At 38.0% G+C, this 18326-nt stretch overlaps 1 protein-coding gene across 1 annotated transcript in view; it reads left to right on the forward strand.

Annotated features, from left to right (window-relative positions):
• Galntl6 (polypeptide N-acetylgalactosaminyltransferase like 6) overlaps positions 1-18326 on the forward strand; it is an 837540-nt gene that overhangs the window by 772097 nt on the left and 47117 nt on the right. The window contains exons 8-9 of the mRNA XM_048330738.1: positions 2149-2256; positions 17332-17553. Coding sequence (XP_048186695.1) covers positions 2149-2256; positions 17332-17553 — 330 coding nt within the window. The remainder of the gene's footprint in view (positions 1-2148; positions 2257-17331; positions 17554-18326) is intronic.

Raw genomic sequence — 18326 nt, forward strand, 5'->3', positions numbered from 1 at the left:
AAAGAGAAATTATGAAGGAAGTAGAGGAGGAAGCTCACTCATAATTTCTTAGCACCAAAAGTGATATGCATCACTCCCATTCACATTTCAATGGTAATAAATATTGACCTGGCACCATCAAAACACAAAGGAATTATAACCTAGCAGTGTGTCTTAGTAAAAGTGCATATAGAAATTGGTGAGGCACAACACAATAAAATAAGATGAAATCTTGGGTGATCCATACGGTTTGGGTTATCTGTGCTGTCAGATCCCTTTATCATGGATTGAAAAATATGCAGTTCTCATCACTATTGCTGCATGACAAAAATAATCCAGAAACCCAGTGTGTAAAACCATAATTTTATTAAGTTTACAGAATCTATGATTTCCAAATTCAGAACAGGTACAGAAGGGAGAGAGCTTGCTTCTGCTCCATCCAGGAGTGGAAAATGTCTGGCCTGCAGGCCATAAAACATCTGTGAAATCACTTGGTACTTACAAGACAGACATGTGTGCTTCTCAACATGCTTTTTATACAGGCTGTCTGCCTGTATTGATCACTTCATATGTGCCACAAATGTTGTATAAGGATCCAAATAGCCCTTGGCAGAAAGAAAGACTCTCCAACCATGGAGGAGTCTCCATTGTGGCTCCGGCATGCACTAGAATCTTGTTTAGAGAACTCTCAGTTCTTGTCAGACATCATGAAAATGTCAACCGAGCCTATTCACCAAGAACCTACACATGGCTCCTCGTGGGACCTCAATTTTCTCACAGTGTAAAATCCTCTGAGAGTCAGATTTCTGACATGAAATCACAGAGTGGCCAAAGCAATCCAGAGGGGACACACCAAAGCCACACTGCCTTTGAGGACCAAGCATTGGTCACTTCTGCTGTACTCTCCTGGCCTAAGAATTCACAAAAATCCTCCCAAACTCAAGGAGAAAAGGTCTACCTCCACATCTCCATGGAAGGTGATCAGAATCATATGGTCATAGAGCAGATATGGTGAGAGACATTATGGTATCTAATTTTGGAAAAGAAACCTTCCCAACACATATTGTAGAATGGCTCTATTTTGCTTTTTTCAAAATATGTTGTGCCTTACAGAATAAAGACTAGCAAACTATGACTCAATTGCCTATGTTTTTTGTAAATAAACTCTCATGGAAAGATAGCCAGGCCTATTTGGCAGCAGGGTTTCCTAGCTGCACAAGAGTCCACGTGATCTGTAAAGGTGAAAGAATTTACTACCTGACCCTTTACAAAGATTGTTGTAGGTAGAATGTTAGAGAAGTTCATGGCATTGCAATTCCCATGCTAGATTTCAAATCTCAGCTCTGGAGGTGACCTGTGAGCTGATTCTGAACAACTACTTGTCCTCTCTAAACTGTTATTTTTCTGTCCATATCATTCAGTTGTGAGTATTAAATAAAATAATACATTATAGATGTATATTATTATATGTTATTCTATAAATAATGGAATGTATTAATAATAATAAAATAATACAAAAGGACAAAATAAACATTCATAAATCCTAAATCATTTTATTAAAGTTGCCTTAAGATATGAGCTAGATCAATTGCCAGTCTCAGTTATATGCTTGTCTGTGAAGTGCTACCTACTACAACTTTCCACAGGACAAAGGCAGTCCACTTCATCTTTAACTGTCTTGTCTGCTAGAAATGTCTTTCTTCCACTAGATTGTAACCTGTCCCTTTATAGCTCTGTGCTATCAATCCTGGTACTAGCTCCTTGAGGTGTTGTAAAGCATCTCTTCCAAATATTCAGTTCTTCAAATATGAGTCAGGGGCTTCTCTGAATTTTAGCTTAGTGTGACTATAGACTGTTCTTTCTAATTCACCCGAGGCCATTTTTACCTTTTTTCTTCCAACTTCCATAATTCTCTTGCTAAATGCACAAAAAACATTCACCCAGAAATGTTTTAAAAGCTGTAATATTGTCCATGCATATGATATTTTAGTGAACTCTTGTTTGGTTATATCCTTTTATGAATCTATGTGTTAAAAATTTGGGGGGGGGTTAAATTCTTATGACACAAATGATTTGTTTAGAGACTTGAACAGATTTGCTGAATCTTGCTAATCTTTCCTTTGTGTGTGAAATCCATGCTTCTCATTTGTTTTCTTTTGTCTCCTGCAGGTATGGATGTGTGGAGGAGAAATGTTTGATGTTCCATGTTCCAGAGTTGGCCATATCTACAGGAAGTATGTCCCTTACAAAGTTCCATCTGGGACTAGCCTGGCAAGAGTGAGTAACTGCATGAGGCAGAGAAATCAGCTGAACAGATGGTCTAACCTAAGGCACAGAAAGATCGAAGCTGCAGTGTGTCGGTGAGGTGCTTCATTCACAATCACATGAATGACAAGCAACAGAGCAGGAGTGTAAATTCGAGTCTACTGAATCAATGACCAATTCACACACACACACACACACACACACACACACACACACACACAGACTGTGAGAGAAAGATCAATGAAAATGATGGAGAGTTAAACTGTGACTTCTTCCTTTTGTAACTAAGACAAATTTGCTGAACATTTATCAAAATGCCAAAAACTGACCAAGTCTAGATTCATTCTCATTATTGTTTTGGATAGACATTTGTAGACCAAATGCCAGCATGCTTTTCTCTTCTGTCTTTTTCTGATGTGTTCATGCATACTGGAGAATATAAGATCCCTGTATGTTCTTCAAACAATCCTGATGGTTTCTTTGTTATGCATGTTATTTTCTTCATGGCTGCATCTGTTCTCTTTTTCACAATATGTACTTGCTAGTTCATAGTACCAAATCTAAAAGAAAGAAAGAATGTCTTACCATATCCCTATCCCTTTGCACAATAGTTCCCTAAGAATCAACTCCTGCATTTTGAATAAGCAAATATGGTTTAATTTAGCTACAAAATAGAATGTATTTGAATCTGAAAACAAGAAGAATTCACAGGAAGGTGAAAGATTAAGCAATTTTGAGCATACATCATGTATCAACTGTGTGAATAGTATAGCAGTTTAAAATATCTTAACGATAATGTTCTACAACTTATCAATTTTCATTCACTCAAATACTCTCCAATTTGTGCCCCAAGATGAATCATTCATTTATAGGATGGATAGCACATGGTTAGTCTGTAGTCAAAAGTACAGTGAAAAGCTTGGTGGAGAAAGTTGTGCTGATCTGAAAAAAAAAGGTTTATTTTCAAAAGAAATACAAGTGTTGAATATATTTCTGAGAAAGAAATGAACTACTTTTCAGAGACTGTCAAAATATAGGGAAAGTTGGGCTGGCACATAAAACATCCTGGAAAAAGTGAGTCTTCATTCAAATGAAAGAAGTCCATAATTCTGAATTTTAATCTTTTCCACTTAAATTTTACTTGAGGGCTCATTTTAATTTTTTTATAAACTGCTAGAGCAATCAGAAAGTCATAAATATTGAAGCTCAGCTGTCACTCTAAGGAACACTTTATGACTTTTTAAGTAAAAAAGTATATTAAAATGAAAAATAAGACCTGATATTTTGTGGGAGAACCTCAAACTACCTTGCTACACCCTACATGATTACTCAGTCATCAGAAATGATGAGAAGCTGTCAAGGTGTTTGCAGTTCAGATCCACATCTGCTTTATAGATATTTTAACTTTTATGCCTCATTAGTTAGTAGACATGAAGCTGGATTCCTGATTCCAAAGGCTTGTTTTGTACTTTGCAAACCTTAGTTAGCTCTTCAAAAATGTGTACTTCTTGTTTACCTACCTGTAGACTGGTGAACTCATTCATACAACTTATATTTTAACTTAATATTAAATACCATGGTAAGCTAGCACCTTCCTGTGTGTGTATATATATGCACACACACACACACACACACACACACACACACACACACACACACACAATCTGTCTGTCCAAAGTCCATACTCTTATAAATCCAGTGCCTTATCAAATTAACAGGAGCAGCTGGTACATTCATGGGCAAAGCAGGAAGAGCAGGCATAAAGAATTACAAAGGGCTGTGTTTCAGCCACAGATGTGCATCGGAGGGAGATCCTGAAGAATACTGGGTGCAGATACACATGCCCTAGAGAGATAATGATAGTTTTTAAACTGGAAATGCCATGAAAGAAAATAAATGAGGGGAAATGAAACCAACAAGATGTACCAAACGGGAGAGAGACAACAGAAAGTAACATTTTGAATTGCAGAAAAATCTGTAAAGAAAATCTCATCAAGGATCTTTATTGGTTTGTTAAACTGTGTGCAGAAGGGAAGGTAATAGATGACTCTGAGGTTTCCATCTTGGCATCTAAGAGAAAACAATACAATGGGAAAACAGGTGGTCAGGAGAAGGAAGGAGACGAGACTGCATTTGGTTTTAAAAAAGGTAAATTCTAAGAAACCGCCTGGCTCAGCATCTGAACAGGGAAGATGTATACAGAAATTCTAGAGCTTATAAAATCTTCTTCCAGATTTTTTAGCTTAATCTATATCATAATATATCATATATATATAGTACGTTATATATATATAGAGAGAGAGACAGCATTATACTAGCTCTAGGAATTCAACCGTTGAGCCAAACACAAATCATAAACTCTCTTAATTAATAATGCTTTGATAGAGTCCCCATAGTAACCTGTAATATAACAATGCTATAATAATATGAAGATGGGGAAAGGGTGAGATGAAGACAATCAAAATTATTGTGGCAACCTGAGGATTACACTTAATGACCCTCTGGGCTATACTAACATGTACAAATCATAAATACGTATTTACTTAGGGATCTTAGTTAAAGATAATGACATTTGAAGATTTTCTGTGGTTCTTATACTTCATGGTCATGAAAGCTAAATTTGAGGTCTGAAGGATCTCAAATGGCTGCTTGATTCTGTGTCAGTTATGAAATATCTTCTTAATATACTTCCCAATATGACTTTGTTCCATGGACATCTCCCTCATGACAATCCGCTCTCTTAATTTCATAAATCATCTCACATTTATGAAACTGATGAGGGTGGAGAGAGGTGGAAAGAGAAGAGGAAAAAATAAAGCATGCTTCAGAGTACAAGCCAGACCACCCAAGTCTTTGTTGCACGTGGTATGAATGGTCTCTCTCTGAAATCTCTGAAAGGGAAGAACACAGGACCTTTGTGCAGCTCTCTTACTTGGGTCACCAAAAACAAACCCAGAGGTAAAGCATTAACAAAATCAAAATGACTAGCTTGATATCTGAGAACAGTATCACTCACCAAACTGTAATGGGGGATGATGAATGGAAAACCTACACTCCCACAAACTGACCTTTCTCCCCCATGTCTATGAAGAGGTTTACTCTCATAAAACTGCCCAACAAATGAAAGCTGTGGTATGACAACCATCTCTAATTTTTCCTACCATATAACAAAAAGGTCAATACAGCTTTCCAACACTAGCAGCAAAAACTAAAGATAATTCATATACTGCAATCATGTGTTTGCTACCCTCCTGGCCACAAAATAAACACAGACTATCTTCCATCCAAAGAATATAATAACTTTTATAATCTGCATCTTTCTATTTAAAATCTCAGTCTCCTTTCATTATTTCATAATCCTCCCTGTTATTTCCCTAAAAAAATCATAAATGTATTGTATGACAATAATGATCCAATAGATCATTAAGAGATGATGAGTCTATTAAATGCTATAAAAGGATAAATGTCATCTGTAGTCTTCATAAATGCTTGGAGCTAGAGACATGCTGTCAATAAATGTTTATCATGTACTTACTGTGTGCCAGGTAGAAATGTAGATGACAAGCTATACATCCTGAGGCAGTAGTATTAGACCTTTCCAGTCTGATCAGGCCATCTCTTTGTAAGGTAAGAACACCTCACCTTAGGACATTTTTCACACTGGGATAAGTCTCTGGTAGCACACAGTGATGGAGCCCTCATCCACACGATTCCATCATGTTCCGCCTGTGTGCATGTGAGGAAAATAAGACAAACTGAAACTACTCTCATCATCAGGGATCTACAACAGATGAGCAGGAAAACATAAAACTCAGTTTGATTTCCCATTCTCTGACCATCACTACCTAACCAACTGGTGTCAGAAAAAAGTTCAAGCATTTATATATTTTTGCTGTCTGCACAGCACAAGTAACCATTTTATATCACGTGTTGTTTTAATTTCTCAGCACTATGAAGGTAAAGCATAGAGTTGTCACCACCATGCATAGCCATTAGGGGGGAAAAAGGTAAGAAAAAAACCTCACTGACATTTTATAGATAATGAAAAAGTATATGAAGATACTAAAGAAATTGAACAATTACTTTAAAAACCTTCTGGAACTATCCATCAGTTTTCTATTTATTTCTTATTCATATTTCCTGCCCAAAATTCCAAAGGATGCTGTATTCGTCACAACAAGGAGCCATTTTTCTCAGTTTGCTTCCAATATTTCTTGATACTTTCTAAGTTTCAGCTCAACTATGGCTTGTAAATGAATGTCATGATACTTTCTCCTGTGGAAAGAAAGCGTAAAACTGAACTAAATGGTCCCCAAGCTGTGGGGACAATGTTCAGAATTGGAGGGGTGGGATGTCAGGAAAGAAACATCTTATATTAGCTTTTTATACCTGCTGTTTGCACAGCTGTTTATGCCTGAGGAAATGTAAGGTTTAAATTTTAGCCTTTTCTTGTTTTACATGCTATTTGATCTGTCCAGATTAATCATTATTTTTAACTTTGTCATTCTTTATGAAATTAAAAGGGAAATTGTTTTCTATTTCCAGTGGTAACCATTTCAGCCTGTTTCAGTGAGTCTTCCTCCTACCTAGAACATTTGAAACTTTATGTTGTTATTTAGCATTTATATAGCTTATTTCCTCAAAGCATTTGAGAAACAAAGTACATGGTGAGCCCTATTTGTGGGCTAGGAGGAATTATAATTGTGTTTTTATCATTATCCCCATTAGAACTGAACATGTTTTCCACATTCACAACACCACTGGAGACTCACAAAAATAAAAAACAGAAAGTTTGCATAGACAAAATAAGTCCCTACTGCTATGAAATTAAACTGCTGAAATTTAAGCAAATTAAAATATTTTAGCATGCCAAAACTGAAACTCTTGCAATGAGAAAAATGGCTGCCTGCTTAGAACTCGGCCTTCTAAGACCCCTGCCCCATGATGAAACCACAGAAGCAACTGATAGGAGAGACTTAAATTTCACAATTCACTTCTTCCCATGAAGTGCGTGAATACTCAATGACATTGAACTTGAGGCCTCTGTTGTTACATTTCCATTCTAATCGCCTTACTGCTAATACTTTCTTAGTTCATGGCAAGAACTCCATTCCCAGTGCAATTCCAGCCCCAATGTATCTTCTTTTTTAAGTGCTGGTTGAGCTATAAAATGTAGTTCTACCTGGTGTTTTATAAACTGAAAAATAATCCAACACCAGCTTTGTGGTGTCTGGATAATTTTAGTGTTCAAATTCTGAACATAGTTTGCAAAAATTGACAGATAAACTTCAAAAACTACCTATATGTTGTCAGGTATCATATTAGAGCAAAAGACCCTGTAATGAGTAACCAGAAAACCACCCATTTTTTTCTGTCTGGTCGTTAGACAATAGACGATCTGCTAACAATTGTTAGAAAGCATAGAGCAACATGTTGGTTGTCCCAAAATGTCTCCATTCCTTCCCAACAGAGGCTCAGTACCAGCCCTCTTTCTCTCCTTCTGCTTTTACTCTTTATTTCCTGCTATTAAGCTACTGGAGAAAACAATGGCCATTACTTGTAATGATAGCAGAACTTGGAGTTTGTGGGACTTCCGTCGTCTGAGTGCCAGAGCCTCTCTGAATCTTGAGTAAACCCAAACCAGGAGGCCAGATCCTCACCACACAACATGTGTACTCAGATTCATTTCTGTCAAAGGAATTGTATGCAGAATAGATAAAGAATTCTCAAAGTTCAATCATTCTTCCAAAGTGATGGGTAGAATACATACTTAGCATGAACAAGATCCTGAGTTCAGTCCCCAGCATCTGAAAAAAAAAATGATTTTAATGGGCAAAAACTAGAAAAGCTATTATATTAAAGATGATGCATAGAGTTAAATAGCATTTAAAGAGGCTTATCATGGTTAGTTGTTAGAGAGATGCAAATTAAGAACATGTTGAGGTACTTGTTTTTATGATAGCAAAACTGTAAAAGGCTACAATAATATGAGTGGAGGTGGTTGTGGAGTCACTGGAATGATCACCCACTGCTGATGAGATTGCACTATAGGTGATAAAATGCAATGGAGGGTCTGGGAATTTGGCCCAGTGGTAGAGTACTTGTCACGTATACATGAAGCCCTGGGTTCGATTCCTAAGCACCACAAATATAGGGAAAAAAAACAAAGTGGCACTGTGGCTCAAGTGGTAGAGTGCTAGCCTTGAGCAAAAAGAAACCAGGGACAGTGCTCAGGCCCTGAGTTCAAGCCTCAGGACTGGCAATAAATAAATAAATAAATAAATATATAAATAAATAAAATGCAATGGACATGAAACTACATGAGTGAGCCTCAGAATGACTATGTGAGTGAAAGACACCAAATAAACAGCAAAGCAAAAACATGCTCACTATATAATGGTCTGAAAATTAAACTACAGATACCGATAGCTGTCACAGAATACAGTTGGAGAGAGGCAAGAAAAAAACATTTCAATGTGATAAACATAGTAATTATCATTATTTTGATGATGGCTTCACATCTCTCACTTATATATTATACTATACATAATGTGTATTATATACAAATTTATATGTTTAAATATGATCAATGTCTCATTCATTAATACTCAATGAGAATTATGAACACATTACGTTTTGTAATGTCACTAAATCACACCAGTAGTTGGTCATATATCTAAAGAGCACATGAAATGTTTTTCTATAAACACTACCACAAATACCCAAAATATTCAGACAAAAAAATATAATAGAGATATAAAAAACCAAATTAAAAAGCCAAACCTGTTAAGACAACCAAAAGCAGATAACCACCTGCAAAGAGCTCACCCACCCTGGGGAAAAAGGAAAAGGAAATTGCCTGTCAGAGAAGCCTCCTTTGTGGGACTGGATTAGCTTCCTCTCCCTGTGCTGAAGGCTTCCCACTGACTTCAAAGAAGTTTCAGATCAGAGAAAAGTAGAGCTCAGCTGAATAATTGTTGTGAGGTTGGGGCTCTCTTAAGGAGATTCTCTTTTGAGCTGTACCCATGATGACATTATCATATTATCAATGATAAGAGGGCTTTGGGATATGACTACTGAGCCACTAAAGCCCTCTTAAGCATCAGAGAAGAAACAAGAAATGCATTCAAATCAAAGCAGAATTTTTTAAATCATCTGATAGGGATGCAATTTCTTGCTATAGAAGTGACTGTGACAAATAAGAAACTGTTTCTGTGTGAGATTGGCTTTTCTGGCTGTCATCAGTTTGGGGGGGAGCGGAGAGAAGGGAGCGCTAAAAATGATAGGTAGCACAAGAAAGAGAAATCTATTACTCAACCCACTGAAATAAAATAGTTTAATATTGACACAAACACAGCATGTGGATTGAGTTCACACCAGTGCACATGTAATAAACACAACCCTCACAAAGAAATAAAAGCACACAACCGAGGTGAATTGGCCCAAATAATACAAATGCATAGGAAAAGTTGGTGGCCAGAGAAATTATCAATTCTCAAATAATACATTGAAAAACAATAAGGGTTATTTTTTTAGAATAATTGAACAGTAGAGTCTTAAACGGTTCTGGCAAATATATATGCATACATATTATATGTATTATGTGTTTATGTATATGTATTGCATATCTGTAATTATATGTGTATATATTCATACATATAATTAGTGAATAGATTTATATAGTTCCATCAAACCGCAAGAAAATTGGAAGCATCTATTTTCTTATATTGCATGCACAATAAAGCTGAACATGTTGCCAGAGCTGGAAATCCATTCTTAAAAATTGAACTAAAAATCTGGTTTAATGTTCCTGGAAAATATCAATTCAAATAGTGGGTAAGTACTAGAATTAAGGAAAAATTTAGTGTTTGATAGTGAAGAGCCAACAAGATTTGAATTCTAAATGAATTTAAACATATTAACTTTGTTCATAAACATTTGGGAAGTGTAGAGAAAGCAGAGATAAATACAAATTTGGACTGAATAGGAGAACATGTTGTACTACATGAGAAATCACCCAAGGGTGCTATAAAAGTGAAATGCGATGCATCACTGCCCTGTGTACATGGAAGGTACACCAAATAACACCTTTTATTTCATTTATCATTCACAAAGCATGAAGGTCTGTAACTTTTAAAGCAGAGAAACCCTTCACCTCTCTTTCTATAGCAAAAAAGAAAACATATTCCTCAGCTTCAGTAGTTACCATTCTCAAAACTCATGTATGAACTCGATGCTGGGTGCTTCCTTGGAAAGGAAGAACCCTCTTAGTTCCAACTCGAATGAGATTATATCCTCTCCCTTCAGTCTTCTTTATCCAGACAAACTTGAGCAGGATGAAACCCAGCTCAGATATGCAAAGACAGAGGTATCTGTCTACTTATTTTCAGGCTAAGTTTCACACATACCTAAAAAGCCCATTCTAGCCATGCTGAGCCTTAGCCCCTAGCTACTAATTAGTTCTGCTGTTTTCTTAAGCACTGTAGCTGTCTCCCTGCTCACTTCCCAGATAGAGAACCAGCAGGATCTCACATGGTAAAAAGTGAAGAGCAATGGGGTTTCATGCTTCTATTATGGCAGTGCCTATTACAGCAGACTCCGCAGCAGAGACCTGCCTGAAATTTCTCTGGTATCATTTCCTCTGAAGCAAAACATTCACTGTGCATTGACATTAGCTTATTGACATTAGCATATTTAGCTTATTGACATTAGCATATGCCAGCTTCTTCAAGAATTAAAATGCATTTGTGGAGCACATATAACATGCCAATTTTGCATATTGGGCATAGAGTTGCCAGATTTCACAAATAAAACTACAAGATGCCCAGGTAAATTTGAATTTGAGATAAGCAACAAATAATTTGGGCATTAACAAGTGCTAGTTTTATTTACATTTTTAAATTATTTGTTGCTTGTCTGACATCCACGTGAATCTAAGTACCATGCACTTATTGTAGTCATTCTAATTGGAAGAAATAAGAAAATTATTCCTTTTATTGTTTGTCTAAAGGACAGAGCACTGAAGCAGAAGAATAAAAGCATAGACAGGGAATAGTCAATTTTTTTATTGTATCTGGTGAATAGAGGTGCTCAGGCAAAGGCTTATATAGGCGAATAAATAGGACCCTTGATGGAATTCTTAAAGAGTGGTCAACCCTCATGCAGCAAAAATATGCAACTGAGCTAGGCAGTGGTGGCTCACAACTGTAATCCTATTTACTCAGGAAGCTGAGATCTAAGGATTGTGGTTCGAAGCCAGCTTGGGCAAGAAAGTCTGTGAAATTCTTGTCTCCAATTAACTATTTTGAAAAATCCTGAAGTGGGGCTGTGGCTCAAGTGGTAAAGGATGAAAGTCTGCAACTAGCCTTGAGCTCAGGGACCGTGCCCAGGCCCCAAGTTCAAACCTCAGGACTGGCAACAAAAAAAATCTTCAGGCTGGGAATATGGCCTAATGGCAAGAATGCTTGCCTCCTATACATGAAGCCCTGGGTTTGATTCCCCAACACCACATATATAGAAAATGGCCAGAAGTGGCACTGTGGCTCAAGTGGCAGAGTGTTAGCCTTGAGCAAAAGAAACCAGGGACAGTGCTGAGGCCCTGAGTTCAAGCCCCAGGACTAGCCAAAAAAAAAAAAAAAAATCAGAAGGTAATTTGAGATGAAAGCACATTGATTTAAAATTTTAAAGACAATATGCTTCAGGCCTACAATCCCAACTCTGGAGGTAGATACCTGGAGGATGTAGTTCTGGGCCAGGGCAGACAAAAAATAAAATAAGATTAGTAAGAACCATCTCAACAAATAAACAGAATATGGTGGTTCATTACTATAGTTACAAATACACAGAAAACTGTAAGTAAGGGAACCACAGTCTGATACTAGCCTAGACAAAAACAAGAGACTTTATCTGAAAGAAACAAAAAGCACTTTAAATAAATACTCAAACAAGAAATCCAATAAACACCTGGCTCCATGTATATAAGACAAGCTATACAGATATAACTTCTGATAGTTCAGGAAAAATGATTATATGTATAAACCTCCCAGTCTCTAAACGCTATTCTTTCTTTTCTCTTAATACCTATCTTTTTGGATAAATCAGTACCTTTCTCAAAATTCATCCAATCTCAGAGACAGTTGGAAAAACCAGGAGTCCTTAGCTTTTATGCCATCTCTAGCAAGAGATGTTACAGGGACATCTCAGTTTCATGACTCTGCAAGTTTACGCAGCTGTCAATTCTTGAGTGGCTAATACTGTTTCACATCTATCCCATTGCCTCTGTACATTTCAATGTGTTATGTGCTCCTGTATAAATACACCAGTGGACTCCAATGTGTATATGATTGTAACTACAATGTATAAGAGACCGACAAAAGTACTCTTGTGACTGCTTGCAATAGTTCTCTGCCTTTCCAGTTTTCTGCCCAAAATGAAGCATAGATTCATAATGACAGGGACAAATTAACACAGTGGATTATTCTTACTAGAATGATGACTTCATGCAACCCACCACCTAGATCATCCTCTAAACTGTAATAACTGATATTTTAGAAAATTCCCTGCTAAGAGGATATTCTCGTCAGAAAATAGAGCACCTATATTCCAGAATGGTCAGAATGGTCATTGGGCACAAGATGTGTTTGTTATTGTTATTGTTGTTGTTTTTGCCAGTCCTGGGGCTTGAACTCAGGGCCTGAGCACTGTCCCTGGCTTCCTTTTGTTCAAGGCCAACACTCTGCCAACTTGAGCCACAGTGCCACTTCTGGCCTTTTCTACATATGTGGTGCTGAGGAATCGAACCCAGGGCTTCATGTGTACGAGGCAAGCACTCTTGCCACTAGGCCATATTCCCAGCCCATGTTATTTATTTTTAAGTGTCTGTGAAACCATAGGGGCAAATATGCAGTTCAGCTTTTGTGACTAGTATGTTGTTTCTCTTTTATCATCTCGTGAAAAACTACGGAAAGGAATCAATGATTAGACATTCTCTCTGGCATATGTCCATCGTCCTGTTTCTTTCCAATTTGAAAAGGACGTAATAATCAGAGATAACTAGCTAATCCTTTGACCCAGCTTCATTATGGCTTTTCTGGAATTGACCATTTATCAACTTGCTGCCATCTACCCCTTTTCTTATCACGGTGGCTTATTCTGCCTCACACACAGTGGCCCCTTGAGCCATTCCCAATTGAATCCATCAGAATTAACCAGTACCACCAATTCTATTCCAATAAAAAAGAACCAAAAATTAATTCTTAGCAATGATGTGTGCGTGAATGTGTACACACACATGTGTGTGTAGATTGCAGGGGATCGAAGCCAGTACCTTGTACATGCTGAATGAGTTCTATACCACTGAGCTACATCTCCAGTAGAACAAATGGTTTGATGGTTTCTATTTCACTGCTTTCCTCAATACATAAATACACATGTTATGAATGTGTACACATTCAACTTACAATATGATTGTTTTCTTAATCTAGCAGCATGCTCAGAGGAGCACACGGATATACTTGCAACCAGACAAGAGATACAAAACACTTAATATTTTGAAAAAAACAAATCTAGAGAACTGAGCTGCTAAAAAATTAAGCAAGATGCCATTGGCAAAGGGTCCCCGTGAACAGTCCTAGCCATAAAGATGGGAACATAAAGATTGGCTTTATGCCACAGGCATGAAGCCAGAGAAATGCAGAATAGTGAAAAAATACTTCTACTTTGGCTTTGTAGTAATGGTAGTTCAGGGGGGAAAAACAGTTGGGAATATAATCTAAAGTCAAACTTGTTTATAAATTTGTAACTATCAATTGATTCGTTTATTCTATCTTTGAATCTTTTTGCTAATTCTAAGAAAAATTGTCTGAAGACAAATTAAAAAGCAAACTACATTTCCTATAGAATGTCTGTCAAAATGAAATGTAAATGAAAAGGTGATAGTAAAGATATACATTGAGGTTCTGTGTGTGTGTGTGTGTGTGTGTGTGTGTGTGTGTTGCCATCTATCACAGAGCAGAGGCCTCAAGATACTAATGAGGGAGTAATTCAGAATTAGTGGCCAGAGCTAGAATATTCCAAACCTGGATTGATTCTGAAGATCTGGATTGATTGTGCATATCTGTCAAGACACACAGAGGGGGCTGAAAAAATATTATTGGTAACACAATTCCGTGACACATTAGTAATCAAACAATGACAAATAATAATCCCTTAGGAGATAGTACTTGCATTGTCCGTGCAGTAGACATTCTTAGGAAGAAAGGAAAAGAAGAAACCAAGAAATTGGAACAATCAGCGTGGTTCTGCCTCTCTTTCTGAATCTCTCTATAATGACAGAGCTGATTTGAGCCAACCATCAGGCAAAAGTAACCAAGAAATCCATAGACACTGTGGAGCAGGAAAAGGGCAGACAGCAAGCAGTCTGTCCAGAGACCCTGGAGGCAGAGCACAAAATCCCATTAGGACTAAGATGTCAATAACTGTGACTCCATACCCAGCATTCCTCTGGGCATGGTTCCAGGTCAAATTAGAGTTTCATAGTGATCCTTAAGATTTTCTTAACTACATGGACTCTACAGTTTCCCTCATAGGGAATAATTTGCTCAGGTTTAGGCTAGTCACAGCAGAGGATCACAAGAGCCCAATAGCTATGCCCTTATGAACGCATAAGATGATGCTAAGTAAAATTAACTCCATGTTATGAAAACAAGTGTTATATCACTCTTGTAATTACTTTCAACATGCCATGTGAAACAGTAGCTTCGTTTGTTGATGATCTTCTTATATCCCCTTCCTGTGGTTGTACCCGCGCTATCACTGTATCTCATCTGAGTACCATGGATACTGTATATATTGGTATTAGAACTAGGGAAGTAAAAGGGAGTATCAAAATCAAGAGACAAAGGATAAAAAGACAAAGGACTCCAAAAGCAATACTTACAAAACAATTTGGTGTAAACCAACTGAACAACTCATGGAGGGAGAAAGAAAAGGGGAGGGGGAGGTGGAAATGAGGGAGGAGGTAACAAATAGTATAAGAAATGTACCCATGGCCTAACATATGAAACTGTAAAAAAATAAAAATTTTAAATTAATTTTTTAAAAAAGATTTTCTTAACTATCACTAGTTTGGTTTTCTTTCTTCCTTTCTTTTTTTTACTTTCTTCACTTTTGCCTGGATTAGAGTTCTCAACCTTCCTGGTCATGTTGTTCTCTATGTGCAAATGAGTCACTGGATGAGCTCCATGTTCATGCAAACTACGCACTGAAAAGAAGAAACTGGAGGGCTGGGGAGGTGGCTTAGCAGTAGAGTGCTTGCCTAGCACGCATGAAGCCCTGAGTGCAATTCCTTAGTACCACATAAACAGAAAAAGCTGGAAGTGGCGCTGTGGCTAAAGTGGTAGAGTGTTAGTACTGAGCACAAAGAGGCTCAGGGACAGTGTCCCGGCCCGGGGTTCAATCCCTAGGACTGACAAATAATTAATTTTTTTTTTAAAAAAGAAGAAACTGGATCTGGAACTGGAAAGCAAAATGGTCTCTTCAACTTGAACTTAAAAGAGAAATCATAGTTTTTGAGACACCTACCTATGAAAATGTGAATCAAGACATCAAACGTCTTCTGGACAAAAGTAGCAACTCTCTCTTCCATAGAAGCCTCATAGAACTCATAGAACTCCAAGGGATGCCAAAGAACATCTCTCTACTCTATCGCTTCTCAAAGGCCATAGCAAAGGGCAAGTTTTATGTGGCCAAGCCCAATCCCCAGATTCTTCATTGTTTCCATTGTGCACTTGTTGGACTACTAATAATAAAATATTTTTCATAGTATTTACTATGTTCCAAGTACTATTCTGAAGCTTTACCTTAATATATACATACATACATGTATGTGTGTGTATATATAAAGTTATTGGGATTGCAATCAGTGCTATAGCTCTTTTGAAACAAACATTCTCCCACTTCAGCCATGCTCTCAGTAGTTCTTAGTGTTTCTGAAATAATCTTGAACTTTTTCCCAGCCAGTCTTAGATCAAATTTTCCCTGCCTCTGCCTCCCAAGTAGCTGTAACCACAGGATTGCACCATCCAGCTTCTTTTGACATAAGATCTCATTCACTTTTGCCTGGGCTGGCTACAAACTGTTATCCTCCTGTCTCAGCCTCCTGAGTAGCTGGGATCAAAAATTCCCATACATAACCCTACAACATCCCTATGATGTGAGTGCGGGGGCGGGGGGGAGAGAGAGAGACAGAGACAGAGTTGGAGACAGGGAGGAAAAAGGAGGGGGAGAGAGATGTCAATTTAGCCACTGTCAGATGTAAAATCTGAGGCCCAGTGTGGATATGTAACTTGCCCACTCCTAAGCTACCAGGAAGATTGGTCTTCCTTCTTCCTTTCAACCCACATACCTTTGTATTCCTAAGGAATGGACTTTCTTCTCTACCAGCAGCCTAAGACTTCCACCGCAAAGGAATGCCTGCTGAGAAGGTGGAGCTTTCCTTCATCCTCCTTCAACACGAAGTAAATTACTAAACTCTAGTGGGCTACACATCACAGTATCACAACACAAGGTTTTGAATTCAGTTATATCAGATTACCTCTCTGTAGTGAGAGAGATTAAAAAAAAAAAGAATAGTAGCTTATTCATCTTGTATGTCCTTATTTTCCCCTGGCACTTCTTTTTCAAAATGCTTTTAGCACTTTGCTACCTAAAAGGAACTTCTTGTTTCTAGTCTTTCGATTCTTTTAGTTCTTTTGGCGGGGGAGAGGGGAGAGGATATGAACATGGGATAATAGAAATAAAATGAATATAATTGGGAGCTGACTCTACAGTCTCTGATAAATTAAAGGCCACTTGGCAACTTGGCTCCACACTGGAGCAGAAAGTACACAAAGCTACAGGCTGAGCGCACTACACTGGTGCCCCTGATAAAAACCCTCATTGTTAATAAGCCACCAGCCAGAGTAGCCTGATGTTGTCTGATTTCTTTCTCTTTTCAATGTCTAGTGAAACTAAGACCACCCTTTTGAGCCTATGAGCCAATGCTGTCGTTGTGTTGTGTGTTGTTCTGTTCCGTTTTCTGCTGCACAGAATCTGAAGAGGGTGGCTGAGACCTGGATGGATGAGTTTGCAGAGTACATCTACCAGCGGCGGCCCGAGTACAGGCACCTGTCCACCGGGGACATCTCGGCACAGAAGGAGCTGCGCAAGCAACTCAAGTGCAAAGACTTCAAATGGTTCATGGCTGTGGTGGCCTGGGACATTCCAAAGTACTACCCTCCGGTGGAGCCCCCACCTGCTGCTTGGGGGGAGGTGAGAAGATCCCCCCCTTAGAGGTTCAGCTCTCATAGTGATGAGATGGACTGCCACAACTCGGGCAACGCAAGGTTGATTGACATCATCTCGGTTAGGAATCACTGAGATTGCAATCATCTCTAGTTAGAACGAAGTTTCAGTCTTTGGGGGGCTAGTGGCCTCCCTCTCAACTATGAACCACTGTGGAGTCCCCACATGGCTCTTTGTTAATGAAGGTAGAAAAATATTTTCACTGGGAATTAGTAAAAATTTCCATGGGAGCTGGTAGAGGAGGGAAATATCAGCCACACTACTGAGTAAACATGGTTGAGATCAGTGATTTCCAATAAAATCCCTCACCACCCTCCTTGTACACACCTGTGGCTGTTTATGTCAGCAAAGACAGGTGATTTATACAGTATGACTATTTTCCTAGACAGAATGTCCTATCCAGAATCACAAAGAAATGCATTATTCTGAATTGTGAAGAAATGCATTTCCATAATACAGACAACCACGGGATGTACAGGAGCCATGTGGATTCCTTCTAGAAGCAATAAAATCTCCATCTTTTAATGCTTCTGCATGATTTCCACATCACACTCTGAATGGAAAGAGCCCAAATTTTAAAGATCTATCTTCTGGCATTAAAAAAAAAGGATGATCGTTTTGGTTCCCTTCATTCAATGCTGTTCATGTAGCCTTTCCTTAACAGGAAAAATGTGGACTAAAGCAGACTCAAATGGGATGCAATGGATTGTTCTAACACGTTAAGCTGCTTCTAGCAGAAG

The sequence above is a fragment of the Perognathus longimembris genome, chromosome 21 (assembly GCF_023159225.1).
Source record: "Perognathus longimembris pacificus isolate PPM17 chromosome 21, ASM2315922v1, whole genome shotgun sequence".
Classification (NCBI taxonomy): Eukaryota; Metazoa; Chordata; class Mammalia; order Rodentia; family Heteromyidae; genus Perognathus; species Perognathus longimembris.